The following is a 25,506-nucleotide window of genomic DNA, read 5'->3' as shown; positions in this document are numbered from 1 at the left end:
TTTGAAATCAAAGATGGTAAAATCAATATAAGAAAACTTTTTTTTCAAATTCGAATTGTAGATATATACAAACCTCTCTTTTTAACTTTTTTCCTGGGTATGATTTTTTGTAGTTCTTGTGAAACGTCTATAAAACGAATAACATTTATTTGAAACATAAAGAATAAAACCACCGTAATATGATTTCACATGTATAGCTGAGACTTGAACAACAAAACACTGTATCATCAACTTTACACACTTATATAGAAAACTTTGCATTTGTGTAATATAGTCGTTGCTAGGGATTTTAAATGAACAGACGAAATGAAAATAAACTCATAAGCAATGATCATTTGAGGAAAGATCATAGATATCAAATCTACACAATGTCTTCTAAAGTCGAAGAGTAAAACAATATTAAAGCGAGAAAAAAAAACAGAAGAATAGAAAACGAGGAACAAATGGACTTACATTCATTTGAAGAAATACAAACATAAGAAAAATGACCAGATACTTCAAAACACAGGTAATTTTGTGCGCTTTTTTTTTTAATCTAGCCTCAACTTCAACGTGTTTATGAAAATGTAAAAAAAAGTCCCGAATAGTTGAAATGTAAGAGAAATATATTTTATAGCAGCATATAAAAAAAGTTATCGCTTTTATACTAGGTTTTCTTTTTAGAGAGACGAAATACAGACAGATTGGTGCTCCAGGTAATAAATATATATGTATATATATATATATATATATATATATATATATATGTGAAAGCAAATTTACAGATCTAACATTGTTGGGTTGATGTTTAGACGAGTTTTATATATATACAACTCGTCTAAACATCAACCCAACAATGTTAGATCTGTAAATTTGCTTTCACATATATAGGGTTGTCACATATATATATATATCAAATAAAGACCATATTTTCAACTTTGTCACTTTACAATGATAATTTCATCAAATGTCAATAATTAGGACATCATGAGACATTACTTCAAAAGAATCTGATTTAAAAAAAAAAAGCTCCAGTAATGTATTCCAAACAGGTTAATGCCTAAAACTACTGTTCAGACAGACAACCAATGAGTCATACGGTTAATGGAAAAAAATGCGTTTCCTTCAGAGCTAGAAAAATACAAATTTAGCGTATTTTCGTATGAGACAGAACAATCCGTTGGTCAGTCTTCTTAACAGGCGATACTAAAATGTAAAAATAAAAACAAAACAAAACTTAAAATATATAAAAAAAAAAGTATCAAGTGCTTAAACAATATCTTCTCAGTCAATGCAACTTTGTGTAATGCAAACTGATAGTAATCAAACCGCCTGTTTGAACCGTTGGTATCATACCACTTGCTAATGAACAACATTATTGCCTTATAAAAAACCTATGAAAAACAATATGTCACATGATATCATATGTCAAGTAAAATGACAAATGCATAAGTGAAAGAAAGATAGTCACCACTATAGTCTGTAAAATGAAAAAGACAGATTATTTGTTAATCGGTTAAAACATGTGTGTGAAAATCTAAGGATTTAGCAATTTGAAACAGGTGGAAGAACCTTCGTGAAACCAAATGCTGTGAAACCTTCGAATGAGAAACATAATGTTTTGAATGGTAAATTTCTAGCGAATTCATTATTCAAAGTTGTTTAATTCTTATCGCTTATTATCACTACTAATATTTTACTATTACTGTCTTTCATAACAGTATAATGTTCAAATTTGAATAATACTTACACGATTGTAACATCGGTGAAATACATTATTGACAAACGTATCAGTCAGATTAGTACATACATATTTTTTCTACTATACATCTGGTGAGTAAGAGTAATCGATATGTCTGAAACCCGTTTGGTACAAGAATAAAACCTTGCTTGTTCCGAGTGGTGTTCAAATGTTCTCTGACTGAGATTCAATTATTCATCACAAATTTGTTAAAAGGGTAAACATAGAAACCACAAATAACTCGGGAAATTCTGATCAAACGACGTAAGCCCAGGTTGACAATCTACTTGATCACTCTTTCTGTTATTCAATTTATTACAATGGCTATTATTTATTTGTATGTTTTAACAGATGTATTACTGACATTAAGAAAGGTAACATTATTGAACTGTTGCCTGCTTAGTAATGTGTTTGAGAAGAATTTATCCTGTGAATAAATAAATAAAAACAACTATTGATATTTTGACGAAACAATACATATTTTAGATTTTATATTATAGTTTACTTATGTTTCAAATCGCCAGGGAGAAGACAAGAGAATGGTCATACATTGAAAAAACAGGTATCTATATGTTACAAAAATAAAATGTGCAACGTTTAAGTGATGGGCGGTACTGTATAATGATAATAGGCTTATTTTTTTTGTGATCAATTGCTTGTCATCCGGTCATTAATAAGACTTTAAGAAGTGTCGGGTGTAGATATAGATATACAATTTAAAATGCCAATTGTTGGTGACATAGGAAATACATTTCATATAAAAAATTCGCAATCTTCATTTTTATTTAGATAATACTGATACAAATATCCAAAAGAATATTCTGCTTATTGTCAATTTTAAAATGTCATTAGAATATAAAAATACTCCAGATAGAAAACAAATCCTTGAACAAACTTTTCAATTTGGTAAATACAACAATATTTTTTCATATAAGGATCTTTGAAAAAGACATTTAACAAATAAACTTGCCATCAGATGAAATAGCAATGCTTTCTAAAAACTAGACAACACATATAACCATATATGTGTTCCAATGTCATTTTGCTCAAAGTCGTAATCTTCACATTGATGTCCTTCTTTTGGCTTTTTTAACGGTGAACTTGTTTACAGTCTTACTGAAATTTACTCCTATTCTATTTAATACATACTAAGACATTGCAAATTAGGTGGATATAGTCTTTAATCAAGGTAAAATAAAAGATATTGATTATATTGTATTCTGTTGCAGGAGCAATCGATTTGGTTATTTCAATTATAATGTAACAAAATGAAACAAAATGTTAACAACGAACGAATGAACTATTACTAATGAAAATTGATAACTATACAAAACAAAATCACTAATTTGTCAAATTGGAAGGGAGAATGCATTATAAACTGAAGTTGAAATGACATAATTATGGACTTGTCGTAGTTTTTATTTTGGTTTCTCCTAACTGTTACTGTCAACGTCTTATGTGATGCGCAAAACATATAATATTTCAAATAAACAGACAACCAATATCAACGATACAAAAAGGACATTCAAAACAAATTAAAGAATAACAAGGACAAACATTGGCCATAAATTAAAAAAATGTATATAACAGATAATAAAACACTTCAAAGAAAATTAAAGACGGAGCAACAGTAGCCACACACAACAACCTCGAAGGGTAGTCTGAAAAGATACATTTGGTGAAAGTGTATAACACATATATTTTCTTAAAAGATTAATCTGTCAAGCTTTAAATTTAAAATTATTTATAATCATTAACACATCGATGTATCATATTTGGAATTGAAGTCAAATAATGATACGTCATTCAAATTCAAAGAGAAATATAAACAGAAAATCTGAAATCATCAACTGTATATTTCGTCAGAAATTAAAATATGAACCTAAATGCAGAAATGAATGATACCACAAATACTGTCATGTCTGCTTCATATCTAGAATTAACAATAAAGGTAGGTGGAGAAGTGAACTTTCAGACACTAGAAAGATGAGTTATCAACTTTTCCCTAATAAACTTTCCATCTCTCCGTCTTAATTTGCTTTCCTATAGCGACTGCATATAGAGTAAAGCTGAACCGGATGATATGATATTCCGGTGCTCGAATATATTTTCACCATATTGGTTTGAGGCTTACAAGAAATGTTTTCAGCCAAGGGTTTCAAATGGTAAAATGGAAGTAGATTAGTGACTACATTATTTTAACGAACCATTTCACTTTGCCGCTATCAAAAACTTTGTCGCTTTCAAGATGAAATAACTTTAGTTTTAACTTCTATTAGTGGATCAGAATCATTCATTTCATTGGCTTTTTTCATTATTCTTAAATGGAAATGTTGTTGGCGTAATTCTCTTTTAAGACCACATATGGAAATTAGTTTCATATCAAATCAAATAGTGTGTGTATGTGTAATACAACCCAAGACAATCATTGTATACTGTCATAAAGAGATATAAACATCCAGCCAGATTGCAAAGGCTGTGTTACATTCCAACAGAAATAATATGTTTTATTAATTCATATAATAAAAGCGTGTATCATATGGCTTTTTCAATATCGCACACCGTATCAAATCTGAACAAATATAACTCCTCGAGCTCAGTTGTAGAAATTATACCGGTGTTTGGTGCTTTACGATTATGATATTGAAAATCCATATAATATTCTCTGTCTATTTTGTTTTTATTATATTATTTTTAGAAATATACTCGAAGATAACAGATAACATGGGTAAGTGTTTGGTGATAACAGTTACTGTGGATTCATAATTATTCGTGGTGTACCAATTTTCGTGGATTTAATTGGTACATGTGAACCACGAAATTAAATGTTCAACGAAAGATAAATTTGTTTAGACGTATTTACAGACTTTGTCAAAACCACGAAATTAAATAACCACGAACATGCAAGTTTTCATTTATCTAGGAAAATTGGTACCCATGAAAAAAAATGAATCAACAGTATTTTATAAAAACAAAAGTTAAAAATTGAAATACAGAATAAGTCACTTCTTTTCGATATTCCTCAAAACTTGAGTATTAAGATCGATCAGATGATTTTAACATTCGATCGAAATATCAATGAATTTACTTTAAATTATTTTACATCAAAGAAAAAAAAAAGACAGCATTGTTCATACTTTGTCAATATGTCATGCCATTATGAACATTCTATAAAAGATAAGGGTGTCGAAGCTTTGTGTTCGTACTACAGGTTTTGCTAAGGAGTCAGATTCTCTATAAGGACTGCTTCTGGAAAAAAACCTAATCGAATGAATTTTAAAACGAGACTTGAGATGTAAGTTCGTATACAATATAATTACTGTTCTTTCTAAGATTTAAACAAAAATAGAAGGACCATTTTCTTGCTACGTAATAAAATCGTTAAATGCGCTGTACATTCCCTTATGAAAATACATTTACGAGTTATCTTCCTTGAATTAACAAACTTAGAATTTGGAATTGATGAAAACATTTCTTTCAATGTGAATAAGATTAAGATATTTTTTTCATTGAACTATATTCTATTTCTGAATTTAATTTGGTAAATTAATTTCATTTTTTTTTTAAATATCGAGCTTAGTACTACCTTTTATTAAAATTAATTAAAACCCCGATCCACTTTCAAAGCGAATAAAATATTAGAGCACACATTTTTCAAAACTGTAGATTTGATTTGTGAAACTAACATGACTAAATGAATAAGATGTACAAAAGATGTTTACCAATTTAGAATTAGAAACAACTTTGTTTATTTTATTGGATGTTGCTATGTTAAACACAATTACAGTACATCTATAAATGTTTGAGTATATTACATTGTGTAAAGCTGTTTTTGTAACATATGAATATTTAAAATCATTTCATTAATAATAAAATACAAGTAAAACCCAATAAACAAGAGTCAATATATAATACTGTCAAAAAAAGGAAGAAAAACGACTGTAAACAAACAATAAAAACTACATGTTTCAAAATTAGGTATATGCTTAATCAGAACAATGTATGGGGATGTGTATTGGTTATCGAGTTTTCCTTCTGACCGCCTTCTCATGTCAGCTAAATATATGTTTAATATCGATGTTCACATCCAAAAACAATATTCCTTTTATATTATTGGAAATATGTAACAGATATAAATGACTTAAACAATTGTTATTTGCGACGTCATTTACAAGCCGGAAATTCGTCAATATATTGCATCAGGTTTCAATAGTACAAGGATGTATATATTTCCTGTTTGTTTTTTATACAAACGATACAAAGCAATAGTATGTGTATGTGTTTTAGAATAAAGAAAACTTCTTACTTTGTCTATTTTATATTTGTTGACTATTGTTCTTCTTGATATATGTGAAAAGCAAGTTTTGTTAATCTTCAAACTATCGAGTCATATAACAAAAAAAAAACATATAGAAAACATTTATGTGTAATTTTAATGTAACACATGGTCCACTTTAATGGGCCTTATCCTACCCAATATTTTCCGTTGTTCGGGATTTTTTTGTAATTCCGTTTGACTAGTTTGTTCATGGTGTTTTCCTTTCTTTCTACAATGATGCTTGCTTTTATGTAACCGTTGTGGTTCTTGTCTTATATTTACGTATGGTTTCTTTTGCACCGTTTCTATCTTTTATCGTTCTCGTAGCAAAAAGGGTCCTATGACCTGGGGGTCGCTCGTATAAACAATCGATTGAACAAGTAGCTATTGAACTTAAATGTGAATACTTGTACAGGGAAAGTATTTGCATTATTGTTCTTTCTTTTCCCATAATTTACGAAACATTACTGTACATAAAAATGAAAATGAACATTTTGTATTTGTAATAAAATTATGGGATCACAACAATCAAACATGTCATAAATTGGGAATAGAAACGGTGAATGAGTCAATGAGACAAAAATCTTATCAAAAGGCAGAAAAAAACAATCAATGGGTTTGTGTTCGATCGAAATTGTACGAATTGTAGTGCCGTTATTTGGCCTAAAATAGGTTTTTTTTTTTTATTATGTCGTCATTTAATTGATTCAGTTATAAGAATCGTAAATCAATGTGTTAGTCTTGTTGACCTGTTGGTTACTGTTACAAGCTTTTAAAAGTTACAATTACAATGAGCAGTGTTTGATATCTAATGGAAATACAAAAGTTGTACATAGTTTTCATTGATCTTCGTTTCAGTTATCAAACGTCCCCAAATTTAATTTAGTATTGCTTTGTATTCAACTTATATATTTTGGATGAGTCTGAGTTTATACTTAGTTTGTACAATTAAAACAAAGAAAATGTTTGCCTTTTATGACAAATGATTATTCTTTTTTTCAATATTGTGTGCTGCTGGGAGATTTTTATTTGGGCTTTTTTTTAACCCAAAATCACCACGTTACGACATAAATGGGATGTCTTGCTAACAAAATGATAACAAAAATAAACATTTACTCTGAATATACCTAAATGTGTCAATTGAAAAGTATTATTTAACCAAAAAGTGAATCCATAAATTTCGGAGCTTTCTTGACTCGTGACTCTGGTTTATAATTTAGGATATGTTTGGGAATATGTATTGGAACCTTTTTAGTTTATTGATATCTTAAATTTTAGTAAATTGTTTTGAAATCTAAACATCTCATCAACCTCCTGTCACAATTAGTGTGAGACCAAAGCTTCTGTTTAACATAATCGGAACCTTTTTTCAAACCGTGCTCTACTGGCCATATGTAAGAGGGAAATTGTTGTATACTACTGTATTATGTGTATATCTAAGTGTTGTTATATAAAAGTAAGCCATGTAACTTCCGTGGTAAATCTTAAATTGAAACTTCCGTATTCGCTGTAATTTTACAATTTTCCTTGATGAGGTTTTCAGTTTCACGAGTATGAAAAGAAATCATACTTCCTGTTTCCATAATCAAACGGAAATGGATACTATTATAAAATACATATATATCAAGATCTCCATTTGTATGTTACCTGAACAGATTTTTAAAATGGAGGATTCGTTAAAGGTTTGTGTCGAGTGGTCATGTATGTTTATGTATCGTGATGAATTTCTATTCGAGTTTATGTCATTTAAGACCTAATTGTTTTATTTGAAAATATTGTTGAATTTCAAGGAATTGTTTGAATCGTCATTCATTATATATGTTACAGTTTATACACATGTTAATAGAATGCAGATATGAATATTAAGAAATAAAACAAATTATGACAAAAGGCATAACATTATTGTATATGTTGTAACCTTTCAATTCTTATATTAAAAATAAGACTCTGTTTGTACTAGATCCTGAAACAATGTAAATATTCGTATTGTTTTTAGTAGAAGACTGACTGTTGTCTTCTATATTGGTATTTAACACATAAACACACTGATGTAAACATGTTTTGTCCCTCATTCAATTCACCTATATCCTTTTTTTTTACATTTCCACAATGATTGACAATGACAGTGACAATTAAAGAAAGATTGTTTTTAATATACAATGTACAAAGATACATAAGGATTATTAAACATGTCATATCATCATTATCATTGAATGGACCGAAACAACAAAGCAGGATAAAACCAGAGCAACAAGATATACCAGATTGATAGTCGGATGTAAATAGATTTAGGGTCTTTTCCATAAACTCATGTTAATCTGTTCCTGTGAACATCAAGATATCAAGCACGCATCTTCCATGGCAGAAGAAAAATAAAAGGTGTAAGGACCAATATTTCCAACTCAACAAACAACAAGGAAATAAATGCAAAGCCGACCTTGTGAAAAACAGTTGATCATAAAAAGGAACGATCATAAAATATTATCTTTAGTTCTCTATGTTGTGTCATGTGTACTATTGTTTGTCTGTTTGTCTTTTTCATTTTTAGCCAAGGCGTTGTCAGTTTATTTTCGATTTATGATTTTGACTGTCCCTTTGGTATCTTTCGTCCCTCTTTTAGAATAAAATAAAATATGTTAACTTTGTCCATCATGATTCATGTCCTTCTTTTTCGTTGTGGTTTTACATTAGAAAACATTGTCAGTATAGTAATAAAAAGACTTATTGTTCGGTATGATATTGGTCTTTTCTTTATTGTAGCTCTTCAATTAAATATCTTTGAGTTGCTATTTGTAAACAAAGATATCCTTCCACACTTTATCGAATTGATAACGTCAGCATTGGTGTTGGTACTCGTTGTGGTACTTCGACTATCATTGGCAAACGGTTTGTTGTAAATAAGGCAACAGTAGTATACCGTTGTTCGACGTACACTGTAGCAAACATGACGTCTAGTATGTCAGAGAAGTGTTCAATAGTTAATCCACTCGATCAGTGAAAAAAATGTGTATATATGTTTTACAAAAATCGTTTAACTTCAGTACATTTCAATAAGCTTAGCTCCAGTTATTTAGAATCGATGCCGTAACTAAGGTATTCGTGTATTGTATTCTATTCACAAATATATTTGACAAAGCAATCTGATATTCTGAATCTACCTGGCCAATTTGGAACATATCAAACGATGACATTTCGAGGTATGTTCCAAAGAGCGGTTTTTGACATTGTGGTCAATAGTAGATATATTTTCTTCGATTCTTTAGATGACTTATTTCATTTTCAATTTTCAAAATTAATATTTTCCAAAACGGATCATCTATTGTTCAGATTGAATAAAATTAGAACTGTATCGTTGATGATTTATTACATGAATATAATTGAAAAATTTAATGTTCATGTCGTGTTACGGTAGCTGAAACATCTAATTAATTTAGCCTGGCTTAATGTGCTACGTTTTAAGCTTACAAATAAGTTGGAAGTTCTGTATCATTTTTTTCTGTCATTTAAGTTAACCTTTCGGTAGCAACATGTTAAATGCAGCGTGAAGACCTTAAAATGTGGACAAACTGGGGTTGTTTTTTTTTATCAGAAAACAAACATAAAGAAAGGTTTCTGGCAATGATTCAAAAGTTCTTGACCACAATCTGTTATTAATCTGTTCATAACCATGTTAAGTCTTTAGTTTTCTATGTTGTGGTATGTGTACTGTTTGTCGTGTGGTTGTCAGATTGTTAGATTTCTCCAACGAAAAAAAAACAGTTTTGTGACGTCTGCAAGTCTTAAACTATTATCATTGAAAATACAAGTTGCTTGCGCCACATGCTTTAAGTTGATCACCGGGCGGTGCTTTACTTTTTTTATAAAAGGTAAAATTTAGTACGAAAAACAACATAAAGAACTTGAACTCAACGAATTACCTTCACTGGTGAACTCACATAATACGGAGAGTTATAAGTCGAGTCGAAAGTAATTATATACAAGTGCATTCTCTTTCCTTGTCTATATCGAGCTCTACATAATTCATCATATACCCTTTTTAACAACATGATGTCCCTTAAGTTCTTTTGTTTATGTATGGACATAATCATACACCATATACTATGAAGTACTTTGATGTTTGGATTATTAATACTGTAAACACCATAATTATATTGTATTATAAATTGATTGTTATATCGTTATTAATACTAGTATTATTATCTTTGATATTATTATCATTATAATTTTTGATATTTTTAGTATTATTGTTATTATTGTTATTATTTTCATAATTATTATAATTATTATTATAATTATTATTATTATTATTATTATTATAATTATTATTATTATTATTATCATTACTATTTTACATTTGCGTTACTTTTAAAATGTATACGTATTTAATAAAACTATTTTTTTATCATTATAATCACTATTATTGCATAGCAATATAATATTTCTCACAGAAAGTAACCAAAAGTTAGCGTGCAATAAATTCCAATATTGCACTAGTGCAATAAATCTTCAAAATTCATGACATCATCAACGATAAAATCTTAGTTTAAACTAATTTTTACTTTTAAATATTATATTGCTATTCAATAAAAGGGTTATTGCACGAATATTGGAGAATATTGTTACTCATAGAACATATATTGCACTCCCAAGCTCCTGCAATATGAAATTCTACTGGGGACAATATTCCCCAATATTCATGCAATAGCCCTATATTAATTTTATTATTATTATTATTATTATTATTATTATTATTATTATTATTATTATTGATAATTATTATTATTATTATTATTATTATTATTATTATTATTATTATTATTATTATTTTACATTTGCGTTACTTCTAAAATGTATACGTATTTAATAAAACTATTTTTTTATCATTATAATCACTATTATTACATAGCAATATAATATTTCCCACAGAAAGTAACCAAAAGTTAGCATGCAATAAATTCCAATATTGCACTAGTGCAATGAATTTTCAAAATTCATTACATCATCAACGATAAAATCTTAGTTTAAACTAATTTTTACTTTTAAATATTATATTGCTATTCAATGAAAGGGTTATTGCATGAATATTGGGGAATATTGTCACTCGTAGAACATATATTGCACTCCCAAGCTCGTGCAATATGAAATTCTACTCGGGACAATATTCCCCAATATTCATGCAATAAAAAGCCCTATATTAATTTTATTATTATTATTATTATTATTATTATTATTATTATTATTATTTTATTATTATCATTACTTTAATCATCGTTGTTGTTGTTGTTGGTGTTGTTGTTGGTGTTGGTGTTAGTGGTGTTGTTGGTGTCATTATTATCATTATTGTTAATATTGTTGTTTTTGTGGGATTTTGTTCTGGGGTTTTTCGTTGTTATTATAAAAAAAATTTGTAAATATCATTCATACTAAGCATATTATCATTTCTACTACAACTTTAGTACAACTACAACTACTACGTGTACTTCATCTAAAAAACTTACTAACACCTTAAGGGTAATTTTTTTTAATGTAAAAGTAACATGATGTAACTTGTGGTTTCTTGTCGGAACATAAAATATCCCATGATATATCAAGTACAGAAATAAGGTGCGTATGTGTATTTTGCATGAGCATTATTTAAACATTTTAATACTCAGTGTTATCATTATGATTTTACGAGAGGAAAAAGATCGTAGATTTGAAAGAGTTATGTTTGTTCACCTTTCACTCGAACCTTTCTCCATTTTTTTTACTTATATGCATGATATCGATTACTTGTGTACTGGCAACACCCTTATTATGCACTACATCTATTACAAATGTCCTAAATCACTACTTCAACTGCTGCTTTTACTAGTATATAACGACTACGACTACGGAAGCTACAATAAGTACAATCATTGATGTCAATAAAATTCTACAAAAAGCTACAACTACTACTACAACAATATTTCTATCATTGAATCAATCATTATATTGTTTTTATTTAAGTCATAATTACTACTACTACTTCTACAAATACTGTTATACTACTATAGTACAGTAACTACTACTACTACTTCTACTGTAACTACTATAGTTACCAATAATAACTACTGTGAAAGCTACATGTACAACTACTAATACTACCATACTGCTACTACGAAAGCTACGTTTATTACTTACTTACCTCCCAAGCTAGCATTGCAACAACTATACTACTTCTCCTAAAACAAACATAATTACTGTAGATAATACTACTTCTACTACTATAACTCCTTCTAAAGCACAATTTCTACTACTACAACTACTATTATTACAACTACTACAGGATTTCTAAGTTGTGTTTTGTGTACTATTGTTTGTTTGTTGGTCTTTTCTTTTTAACCATGGCTTTGTCAGTCTGATTTCGACTTACAAGTTTGAATGTTCCTATGGTTTCTTTTGCCTCTTATCGTCTACTACTACTACTTCTTCTACTTCTCCTTTTACACTACAATTACTACGTCCTCTTAAGATACAATTAGTTCTCATTATAAAGCAAAAACAATACTACAACAACTACTACTACTATGCCTGTTCTATCAAAGCTGCTACAACAATTTCCACTTCTACTTTTACTTCTATACAGTTTTTACTTAATCTACAATAACTACTATTCAAACTTTAACCACTAAAACTACTACTCCTTCTATTTCTATCCCTTCGTCTATAAAAACTACAACAATAACTTGTACACTACTTAGGCTTCAATTACTACTACTACTCGAGTTATAATTACTACTACTTCTAGTAAATCTGCAATAACTCCTACCAGCAAAACCACAATCACGTATACTTATATTACTATTAAGAAACAATAACTAATAATATTACTACTTCTGCTATTATGCCACTTCTATTTTATTACGTTTTTCATTATAACAGCGTCCACTTCTACTGCTACTTTAACTGTGCTACGACAACGGTTACATTGATACGTGTGAAAATATAACTATAACATTTACAGCTTCTATTTCTAATATTGCTTTCACTATTAATATTACGTCTACAAAAGCTACTAATACTTTTACTACATCTTCTACTAATTCTACTTCAACTAAAGCTTCTATTACTATTAATATTACTACTACCACTTATAATACTACTTCTACTGAAGCTACAATAACTCCTACTATTACTACTACTAATACTACTACTATTACTACTACTACTTTTTCTAATAAAGCTGTAATTATTTTACTACTTCTACTACCTTTTCTTCTTAAGCTATTATTGCTATTACTGCAACTACTTATAATACTTCCTACATCACAGCTACAATAACTATTTATTATTACTATTACTACTAATACTACTAATTCCACTGAAGCTACTATTTCTGAATTCAAAACAAATAATACTGTAGCTACATGAGCTTCAATTACTATTACTATCACTAAAACTATTACTACTACTAAAACTTCCTCTATATAGCTTCAACTACTATAACTACTTATACGTATACTTCCTCTACTAAATACTAATACTATTTGTACTAAAGCTACTATCAAAATTACTTCTACCACTACTAGTACTTTAATAATTATTACTATAACTATTACTATTACTACTTCTACAACTATTACTACTACTATTACTACTTCTACTAAAGCTATTATTACTAGTACTCCTAACACTACAAATACTTCCTCTTTTACAGCTACAATTACTTTTACTACTAATAATTCTACTTCTATTTCTAATAAAGCTACAATTACTTTAACCATACATCTATGTATTCTGTATCTTCTAAAGCTACTAATAAAAATAGTACAAGTATTTGTCTACTACTACTTATACTACTTCTACTAAAGCTACTATTACTTTTTCTACTACGACTATAAAAACTGCATTAACTTAATCTATTATTAATATTAATATTACTATTGCTGTACCTACTATAAATACTATTTTAACTAAAGCTACTATTATCATTACTACTACAACTACTAATATTAACTATGCTTAAGCTTAAGCTTCTGTTACTATTACTACTACTACTACTACTACTATTCATACTACTTCTACTAAAGTTACTATTACTATTAATTATATATCAATAGTTATATTACTACTTCTAATAATGATAATACTTTTACTAAAACTACTATTGCTTTTACTACTTCCACTATTAATACTATCTCTACTAAAGCTACGAGTACTATAAATATCAATTTTACTACTTCAGTTTCTTCTTCTTCTACTACTTGTACTACTAATAATACTTCTACTAATGCTACTAACTAATACTACTACTGTTATTTTTACAATTATTGATATACTTATCAATATTAGTATTATCAATAGTATTATTATGATTAAAATTAATTCTACTAATATTGCAAATGCTACTACATCATCTACTTCTACCACAACAGCAACGTTTACTTCTTCGACAACTACTACCAGGGGCGGATCCAGCCATTTTAAAAGGGGGTCCTAACCCAGGACAAAGGGGGGTTCCAACTATATGTCCCCATTCAAATGCATTGATCAGCCAAAAAATGGGGGTTCCAACCCCCGGACCCCCCCCCCCCCTTTTGGATCCGCCAATAACAACTAAAACTCAAATCCCTGTTAGCTATTGCTATAGGCACTGACACTATTTTATCTACTACTAGCATTAGTTCTAATTTTACTTTTTAGTGTTGAAATTGTAATGATGATAGTGATGTTGATATAAATCGTTTAAGTATTTGCAGATAGTTTTAAAAGTTGCAGTATGAAAAGTACAACCATACGTTGTCTAAGTACATAAGTGATATTTGTACAACCATACGTTGTCTAAGTACATAAGTGATATTTGTACAACCATACGTTGTCTAAGTACATAAGTGATATTTGAAAGATCACCTAGAAACAGTACAGAAATGCTCGACAAAACCTATCATGTTGGATATGTTTTTGAGACAAAGAAAGTTTTGTCATTCTACATGTATACATCTAAACTATGTTCTTTATTCCAAGATGTTCGTTTTGTTTTTGGGTGGGTTTTTTTTCTAATCTCATTCTGTATTATACACATATGTAATTTTAAAAGTTGAAAGTACTGCTTCTTTTTTTCCCATCTTGTTTGTCCAGAACTGCATGGGAAACGATATTAATATAGATGGAACTGCAAAAGTATTCATATCCAGATTTGCGGAATTATTCATTTTTCCTAGACTCTGGACTCAATTCGTGAGAAAGAACACTAGAAAAAGAACACAAGGAAGAAGAAAAAATAGACCTTTATCAAATTAAAGTGCTGCTCAAAAGGACTTTGAACTTTTTTTTTAACCCAGACAACACGCTGTACAAAATCCTATGAATCTGTTACCTGAAGCGTTTTCTCGAATATTATATATCTAAATTGTTTATCACTGAACAAATAAATTGGCTATAAACATGATAAATGTTACTGTACATTGCTTTACTTATCTAATACGTTATATTTTTGTCGCTACTTCCTTGTTCACTTCTTCCTCGTTTTTTTTCAATAAAAATCTTTAAAACCAGGAAGACAGGATTTTATTTCATGTTCGGGCTATAAAACACTTATATTAGTTCTTTTGACAAGTTTCCGTTTATTAAGCTTTCATGTACGTATATATGTTATAATCCTGGTACCTTTGATCGTGCACTATTTCATGTACACTTACACTATGTTGTTGGAGCAATGAAATGAAGCTGATGTTTCGAACTGAAAAGCTTGAAAATTTTCATCAACATGATCAAAAGAACTCATGTATCTATTCAAGAAGAAACATAATCGTTGACAGAAAACAATACAAAATTTATGGAGTAATGAGAACACCACTCGAAAAGAATGATGATGTCTTAGGATATTGAAATTGCGGAATCGTCTGACTTCCAAATTAAGATGTTGGTCTAAAACACTCATGCTAATTCATAGTTGACACTGTACTTGTTACGTGAAAGTTCAAGTTCATGTTATTCTCTTTCATCATGTTCATGTCTATTCTTTATATGTTGGCCCCCTTTTTTCTCTAGGATTTGTGATCCGTGTTCTTTTTTTTTTTTTTTTTTTACAATTAATTTCTATTCTGGAATCCCCATCCAGAACCTTATTGTGATGATTTATAATCTGGAAGAGGTAAATTTGGGCTCAAATATCTAATTGGGCTCCACTTTTTTCTTCAATTTATCATCTAAACACCGGCGAATACCAATGACTTAAAGTCTTTTACTACATTCCATTTGAGTATTTATAGGCCAGATTGTCAATGGGACTAACTCCCACTTTACCAATGCAGTACAGTAGACAAACAGACATCACAAATGTCAATCGACAAGAGACCGGGCCCAGCCTTATTAACAAAATCCTTATTCGTGGGCTAACATTTCTTGCGGCCATTTTCCATCAATATTTATTATCTAATTAATAAAAATTATTAAACAATGAAATTTGTGAATCAAATATTCTGCGCCCAACTTTGTTTATTATCCAAACGAGAACCCTGAACTGTCATTTGGTTCAATCCATATAAAAATAAATAAGCAAGTTTTGATCTACTTTAATTGTTTAACACATAAATTAGTTCTTAAATAAATGTTTTGCATTGTCTTATGTTTATTTAAACTCATGGTTGAGTAGTTATTCTACAAGTTTCTAATGTACTATCTGTGATCAATGTACTTTGCTTCTTGCTCATGAAGTCCTTTGTACAGCTGACTGACGTCACATCCGCTCCACTAGATTGGCAGCACAACCGCCATTATCATATCCCTGGAAAGATCATACACTTGATTTCTGTCAAAATTAGGACAAAATATAACTTTAAATGAAGATTTATTAGTGCAAAACACGATGGACGAAAAGGTAAACATACGCCGGTATCAATCGTGAACTTTTATTGATGAAACACTATTTTAATAACTATTTTTATTGCGAAGCGGGTGTGATTATATTGCACCCTCGTTTATCGATTTGTGTGTTGCCACGATAACGTGACAAGCTAAAAAAAGATACACGCTTATAATAAACAAGGCGTGTAAACATGTTAAATGTGCGATTACATTGTGTGTAATTACGAAGAATGAATGAAAGTAAATGTAATATATATATAATAATAAACACGATAAATAAATGGTGATCTGTTGACATTTATAAAATAAGTTGACGTGATGGGAAATTAATTTAAAAAAAAATAATACAATCAAATATTTTTCTTTTGTTAAATTTTTGTTTGAGTTTAAAAATTTACAAGAAATATTGCTATTACAATGTCATCAATGACAAACAAGTATTTATAAATTAAAATTACAGATTATTGTGTATTTATGGGAAGGTAAAAAGGAGGGGGGCACTTGACACTCATGATCAGCTGATGATGTTTATAATCATAACATTGATAAAAGTTTCATCAAACGATAAATAATCAATTATAATGTGAATGTTTCTGCTTATTTGACTGAACCGATTTAAATATGGTAAAGAAAAACTTCATATAATGTATGTCATGTATGTAGTCCTTATTTCTGCGTGCTTTTTTTTAATTTATATATGACCTTATAATACCCCATTTTCTATATATTCTAGTATCTTTTCATCCCCTTTATTTCTTATCTATATGCCTTTATTTGTCCTTAATTCTCTAATTCTGCTTAGTTATGTGCTATTTGTTTACCTAAATTGCCGTGACAGTTTTGACAATACATGACCAAATTTCCAAATAAAATCATGAAAATAACTAAAAATTAAAAAAATTGTATTTGAATGGTGCTTTTTCCCCTCAAAGACACAGCATCCTGGTATCGAATAAAGCATGTTTGACACGGACGCGGAATTGTCCTGTCTTAATGCTCACTGCTACCTTGTGAACTTGCTTTTTAAAAATCAGGCTCTGCATGACCGTCAAGTGCAAAACACGATTCATATTCATAATTTCAGATCTTATCACATTATAATGATTATTACAAAATATGATTTAACATAATCTTGCCCTGAACCGTAACTCTGAGGTTTGTGGGATATTTTTTTACTATTTGTACTATCAGGTACGTCGGATATTTTTTTACTATTTGTGGACAACCATCTGCGGGTCTGCAGCTAGCCCAGATTATGATGTCGTGTAATATCATGAATATTATATTGTACAATTTTATAATTATTTTTCCATTTTGGGCATTGTGATAAGCAAATAAAATGTTTGTGTGTTTGTTTGTAATCATTGCCACTGGACATTTGCAACAATCCATCATCTTTCTTATATATTTATACTGACTTATATCATGTCATGCATGTACAATGTATATGCAATAAAAAATATATGTAGTAAAACAGTTTCTATCAAATGCTAAATCATGAAGTAAACATGTAAAGGGGGATTGTCAAACGACCTTATTATGCTTATTGTTATTAGAATTATTGTGGTTGTCTCACTCACCCTGCTTCTAATTATCATGATTATACAATATTACATTATTACTGTTATTGTTGATTAAGTTTTCATTTAATAAAAATGAATGTAAACACCAATATAAATTTTGAATAGTAACTGCAAAAGTGGTCAGTGACCTAAATCTGTGTGTTAAGCAATTGAATACTTGTTTATGTAATATATTTAACCAGTTTTATTTAGATTTTTTTTAACCCTTTCCTCCATAATGATGCTTTTTGACGCCACCCCCTTTACCCCATAATGACGCCTGTGTAGTACCTCAGTTGAAACGCTTTAACTACAAAATGTCTGCATCAGACTTAAAAAACTTAGCATCCAATATCAGAATATGAAAAGGACATTTGTAAGAATATCTGATTTGAATTTCATTGATGAAATATTCATTTTCACAATGCATTAATCATGTTAATACTTTAAACCCAGATGATTTTTTTTTAATAAAAATCCTATGCAAATCAAGTATGTAAGAAAAAAAATTCCACGGAGGAAAGGGTTAAGATATTTTCCAAGGTCATGAAAGACAACATTTTGGGAGAAACGTCCCCCATAGGTCTTCTTATTCATATATCGTATATCATTATAAATTTACTGTTGCAAATAATTGTTGTTTGTGGGGCATTATGTTTTTCGGTATGTGCATTCTTTTGTTTGATCTCCCATAGTCTGTTCTGCATCAGGTTAATTTTGGTCCATATAGTTTTTATACGCCCATTACCAGTGTTTACGGAACATTATAATTATGGTATCACCTTTGTCCGTTTGCCTGTCGTCAACATGTCAGACATTAACTCAAAAACGCTTAACCAATTTGTATAAAACTTTGGTAAAATTGTTTATATCTAATGACCTGAGCTCCATTTCGTTTTTTATGATATTTAGATTTTATGTTTCTGAGTTACAGAGTTTTATTCATTAAACATGTTAAACATGTTAAACTAGAGGGATTTTCAAGATTTCTGACAATAACAGAAACTGTCAGAAAAATGTTTTCAGCAGGTCTCTCTTATGAAACATTGATGAACAGTTTATATATATATCTATTGAAGTAAGCTCCCTTTTTATTTTTATAAATTTTAGATGTTACAATTCTGAGCTATGGGGTTTCATTGATTAAAAAAAGGGGGATTTTCCAGTATTTCGACAATAACTCAAAAATGCTTTCAACAGTTCTCAAGAAACTTAGGTAAATTGTTTATATCTATTGACCATGTTGACGTTAGCTCCCTAATTTTGTAATTTTCAACTATGACATTGACGCCTGACGGGCGTATCATGCACTCATGGCACAGCTGTTTATCATGTTTATTGATGATGTTGAAGTCCAATCAACTTTAAATTTAATACACATGTTCATATCATGATATGGTCTTTGTAATATTAATGCCAAATTATAGTTTTGAACCCAATTTCATGATTCAATGAACATAAAAAATGATTGTGCAGGTGAGGCATTCATGTACATGTACTACATGTACATTGTACTATGGACATGATGGACACGTTCTTGTTTAACATATAAAATGTGTATCATCCGACTATACAGTACGTACAAAGTATTTTTCTCCTTTATAAAAATCTCCTAAGACATATAGTTGCTAATTGCCTTAAACATGCTGTCCAGTGTCCTGCTGATAAACAAATGAATGCATACAGTTATACATGTGATGTTTTCCATTTGACCGTGGACATTGAACACAAATTCAATTTCATCTTGAACGTTATACATGTACAAGTAGTTATGATTGAAAACATGTAACAGTTAACAAAGTTGATGTCAATATTACATGTACATGCAAACTTTCAAATCATGTACCTGATTTATATGCCTCTTAAAGGGGTACCATAGTTTTTGCCTTTTGCAGTTACTTCCAATAGTGAGCAATATACATTTTTATTCTTGAGCTAAATAGTTGAACATGATAAATGAAAAAAAGTTAAAAAAAAAAAAACAGCAAAACATGTTTGAGGTATGTTTGCCATCTATAACCTTGCACTGTCCTTGGAAATTAAGGAGTACAATGTAGGGGTTGTTGTGGTTGTCTTGGAGAAGCATAAGGCATGTACAGGGAGATTATTAGAAAATTTAAATCTGACAATACTACCTAGAACTTTATACTTGTATTGTAAATCGGATAAATAATAAGAAATATTAATTTAATTTTAACCCTGCCACATTTTGTATGTGCATGTCATGAGCCTTTAATTCAGTCAGTGGTTTAGTATCTTGTTTAAATTTGATTTGTTTTACATCTAATCTCATGAATCTTGGGGCCTTTTATAGCTGACTATTAGTATGTGGTATGGGCTTTGCTCATTGTTGAAGGCTGTACAGTGACCTATACATGTACAGTGATGTAGTTGTAAATTTCTGTGTCAATTGATCTCTTGTCTTGTGGAGAATTGTTTATTGGCAATCATACCACATCTTCTTAATTTTATATTAGCTGCATGCAATGATCATAGTGGTTAAATAAAGTATTGTCTTGTTTCTTGAAAACCATTGAAACATGTTGAATAAAGAAAAGGAAGCAAGGTTAAAAATTTTCTGAATGTTTTAGATCTATTATGTCTATAGCTATTTCCTCAATTCTGTCTATTGCAACCACAAAATCAGAAGACTAATATTAAGTATAAATTATAAATGCCTTAAGCTTATTACCCTTATAAATACTATAAAAGAATTACGTTTGTAAGCCTAAGCTATCATCTTAAAAGCTATATATTATCATAGACATGATAGCTATATACATGATATACATCATTATATAGGGATACCAAATCTTCTTTTTTTATTCATTGTAATAACCAAAAGGATTGATAGCAACATGTGAAATAAATCTTAATGGGGGATATATATTGTTAGGTGAATTCTGATAGGAGTCATACTATACATCTTTTTTAAACCCATTAAACATGTGTTAAAAGATATATGTGAGAAAAAAAATGTAATTAAAATGATGATTAATGAAAATGATATCATCATTTTCTTAAGTGTTTAAATTCTTACTTATTAAATTACTGATATAAGTGATTTTAAAAATTCAGTGTCCAATTTTGTTAACATTTTAATTTTTCAAAGCCTTAATATCTAAAATAGCTTGATTACCGGTAGGTGATCATGAAATCACTTGTGTTAAGTATTTATTAATTTTTTATTGTCTTTTCAGTTGATAGACATGTTCACAACGTGTTGGCTTGATTTTAGATCTTATCTTGATCTTGTAATATACATGTAATATTGCAGTTATCAAGGTAAACATGACAAAAATTAAAAAATAAAAAAAAAACAACACAAAAATGGGTTTAAATTTTCTCTATATAGGTGATAAACTATGACTCCTATCAGAATTAACCCCCATAAAGATTTATTTCAGATGTTGCTATCCTATGTTTATATCGGCAATGTTCTTGGACAATCCGAAAAAATCAGTCTTTAAATTATTTTTATTCCTTTCGTAGCAGAGGGGCATTAAGTTTTAACCTTGTCCTGTCCTGTCTGTACATCTATACGTCCCAAAGTTGTTTTACGTTCTGTAACTTTAGTTTGCCACAACCAAATGGTATGAAACTAAAACTGTTCACAATCCCTATTACTTGTACAACAAAACGTAGATCATGTTTGAATTTTGGTGGCATTGTTTTGACTATTCTAGAGTTATGCCCCTTTACAAATGGATAAATTGCTAAATTTCTGTTTCTGTTCTATTAAACTTAAGTTTGCGTCAACCAAATGTTATGAAACTAACATGTATATATACAATGCTCATTCAATACCACAAAACACACATCAAATATGTATTTTGTGGCGTCACTTTTACCAATCTAGAGTTGTACGCCACTTTACAAAAATAAATCAGTTTTCCACATTTTTATACGACTGCAAAAATTGAAAATTTTTGTGGTCGTATATTGGTATCACGTTGGCGTCGTCGTCTGCGTCGTTGTCGTCCGAATACTTTTAGTTTTCGCACTCTAACTTTAGTAAAAGTGAATAGAAATCTATGAAATTTTAACACAAGGTTTAAGACCACTAAAGGAAGGTTGGGATTGATTTTGGGAGTTTTGGTCCCAACATTTTAGGAATTAGGGGCCAAAAAGGGCCCAAATTAGCATTTTCTTGGTTTTCGCACTATAACTTTAGTTTAAGTAAATAGAAATCTATGAAATTTTGACACAAGGTTTATGACCACAAAAGGAAGGTTGGGATTGATTTTGGGAGTTTTGGTTCCAACAGTTTAGGAATTAGGGGCCAAAAAAGGGTCCAAATAAGCATTATTCTTGGTTTTCACACAATAACTTTAGTATAAGTAAATAGAAATCAATGAAATTTTAACACAAGGTTTATGACCACAAAAGGAAGGTTGGGATTGATTTTGGGAGTTGAGGTCCTAACAGTTTAGGAATTAGGGGCCAAAAAGGGGTCCAAATAAGCATTATTCTTGGTTTTCGCACCATAACTTAAGTAAAAGTAAATAGAAATCTATGAAATTTAAACACAAGGTTTATGACCATAAAAGGAAGGTTGGGATTGAATTCGGGAGTTTTGGTCCCAACAGTTTAGGAATAAGGGGCCCAAAGGGTCCAAAATTAAACTTTGTTTGAATTCATCAAAAATTGAATAATTTGGGTTCTTTGATATGCCGAATCTAACTGTGTATGTAGATTTTTGATTTTTGGTCCCATTTTCAAATTGATCAACATTAAGGTCCAAAGGGTCCAAAATTTAAACCACGGTAAGTTTGATTTTAACAAAAATTAAATTCTTGGGATTCTTTGATATGCTGAATCTAAACATGAACTTAGATTTTTGTCGAGCCTGCAACTTTTGTTGCTGAAAGCTCGACATAGGGATAGTGATCCGGCGGCGGTGTTAGCTAACTTCTTAAAAGCTTTATATTTTAGAAGGTGGAAGACTTGGATGCTTCATACTTCGTATATATAGATGCCTCATGTTACGAAGTTTCCGTCAGTCAAATGTCCAATGTCCTTGACCTCATTTTCATGGTTCAGTGACCACTTGAAAAAAAAGTTCAGATTTTTTGTAATGTTGAATTCTCTCTTATTATAAGTAATAGGATAACTATATTTGATATGTGCGTACCTTGCAAGGTCCTCATGTCTGTCAGACAGTTTTCACTTGACCTCGACCTCATTTCATGGATCAGTGAACAAGGTTAAGTTCTGGTGGTCAAGTCCATATCTCAGATACTATAAGCAATAGGGCTAGTATATTCGGTGTATGGAAGGACTGTAAGGTGTACATGTCCAACTGGCAGGTGTCATCTGACCTTGACCTCATTTTCATGGTTCAGTGGTTATAGTTAAATTTTTGTGTTTTGGTCTGTTTTTCTCATACTATATGCAATAGGTCTACTATATTTGTTGTATGGAATGATTGTCAGGTGTACATGTCTAGCGGGCAGATGTCATGTGACCTTGACCTCATTTTCATGGTTCAGTGGTCAAAGTTAAGTTTTTGAGTTTTGGTCTTTTTTTCTAATACTATATGCCATAGGTCAACTATATTTGGTGTATGGAAATATTTTATGATCTTTATGTCAGTCGTGCAGGTTTTATTTGACCGTGACCTCATTTTCACGGTTCATTGCACAGTGTTAAGTTTTTGTGGTTTGGTCTATTTTTCTTAAACTATAAGTAATAGGTCAACTATATATATGTTGTATAGAAGCATTGTTAGCTGTACATGTCTGCCTGGCATGGTTCATCTGACCTGGACCTCATTTTCAAGGTTCATTGGTCTTTGTTTAGTTAACTTGGTTAATGTTAAGTTTATGTGACAGTTGTAATAAAGCTTAGCTTTATACTTAGGACTATCAACATAATATTAATAATTAGTATAGAAGGCGAGACATTTTAGCGTGTGCACTCTTGTTGATTATTGGCCCAGTTTTCGAGTTGGTCCAAATTTGGGTCCAAAATTAAACTTTGTTTGATTTCAACAAAAATTGAATTCTTGGTTTTTTTTTATATATATGCTGAATCTAAACATGTACTTAGATTTTTTATTATGGGCTCTGTTTTGAAGTTTGTCCAAATCATGGTCCAAAATTTAACTTTGTTTGATTTCAACAAAAATTGAATCCTTTGGGTTCTAAATTGATATGCTGAATCTAAACATGTACTTATAATTTTTATTATGGACCCAGTTTTCAAGTTGGTCCAAATCGTGGTCGAAAATTAAAGTTTGTTCGATATCAACAAAAATTGAATCCATGGGGTTCTTTGATATGCTAAATCTAAATCTGTATTTAGATTTTTGATTATAGGTCCAGTTTTCAAGTTGGTCCAAATTGCGGTCCAAAATTAAACTTTGTTTGATTTCAACAAAAATTGTATATATTTGGGGTTCTTTGACATGTTTGATATATTCTTAATCTAACCATGTATTTAGATTTTTGGGATACGATTGCTTTCAAGCAATCTGTAGACTTAAAATGTATACCAGTGGCTCTAGATGAAGGACAATGCCCTCATGTCAACCGTTTTATTCTAAACATTAAGGAACATCTCAGATTCTTATCATTGTCTTGCTTTAAAAGGTAAAAACAAACAAAGGGATTGAACTTAAACAACTTTCCTATAATATTCTTCATTTGTTCTTTTCATAATCTTCATGTTTGATATTTCCCTTTACTTATATGCATGTTTTTAACAACACTGAAAATCAGAATTAAGCAGTATTTATATTTAGTGTTTTTATAAATTTAGAAACATGTCAGAGGGAAGTCCCCAGTTCTGATAAAAATGCGAGAGTTCTCTGGATTCCGATAAATCTATGTCATGTAAGAACTGAAGCATTGTGAAGTGGAGTTTTTCTTATATGTCACCGTTATGAAACTGATATTTGATATTGTACTTCCATAAAGAAATAGAGAACCATCTAGTTCGTTCGATTAAAATTTAATATACGTTCTTGCTCTAGGGTTTGTTTAGGTAATTATGTGCATGTGTATAGTTTTCTGGACTTCAAGGGGTATTAGCTATATATAGATAGAATGGTTGCTCTGGATTCCCCACTCAATTGA

General features: G+C 29.9%; 1 protein-coding gene across 2 annotated transcripts in view; it reads left to right on the top strand.

The window, feature by feature from the left end:
* Positions 1-671: 671 nt before the first annotated feature.
* LOC143076709 (uncharacterized) overlaps positions 672-25,506 on the top strand; it is a 43,840-nt gene continuing 19,005 nt past the window's right edge. The window contains exons 1-3 of one of the 2 annotated variants that reach the window (XM_076252550.1): positions 672-695; positions 2,245-2,282; positions 4,419-4,448. Coding sequence is in view for 1 of the 2 variants with exons in the window: in XM_076252549.1 (XP_076108664.1) it covers positions 16,867-16,878 (12 nt within the window). In the remaining variant the exon portion in view is untranslated. Of the gene's footprint in view, positions 696-2,244; positions 2,283-4,418; positions 4,449-16,745; positions 16,879-25,506 lie in introns of those variants that run through there. The other variant, XM_076252549.1, reaches the window with a different exon arrangement.

This window comes from Mytilus galloprovincialis, chromosome 5 (genome assembly GCF_965363235.1).
Source record: "Mytilus galloprovincialis chromosome 5, xbMytGall1.hap1.1, whole genome shotgun sequence".
Lineage (NCBI taxonomy): Eukaryota > Metazoa > Mollusca > Bivalvia > Mytilida > Mytilidae > Mytilus > Mytilus galloprovincialis.
The sequence above is the reverse complement of the archived record's forward strand: the minus strand, read 5'-3'. Positions and strand labels throughout refer to the sequence as shown.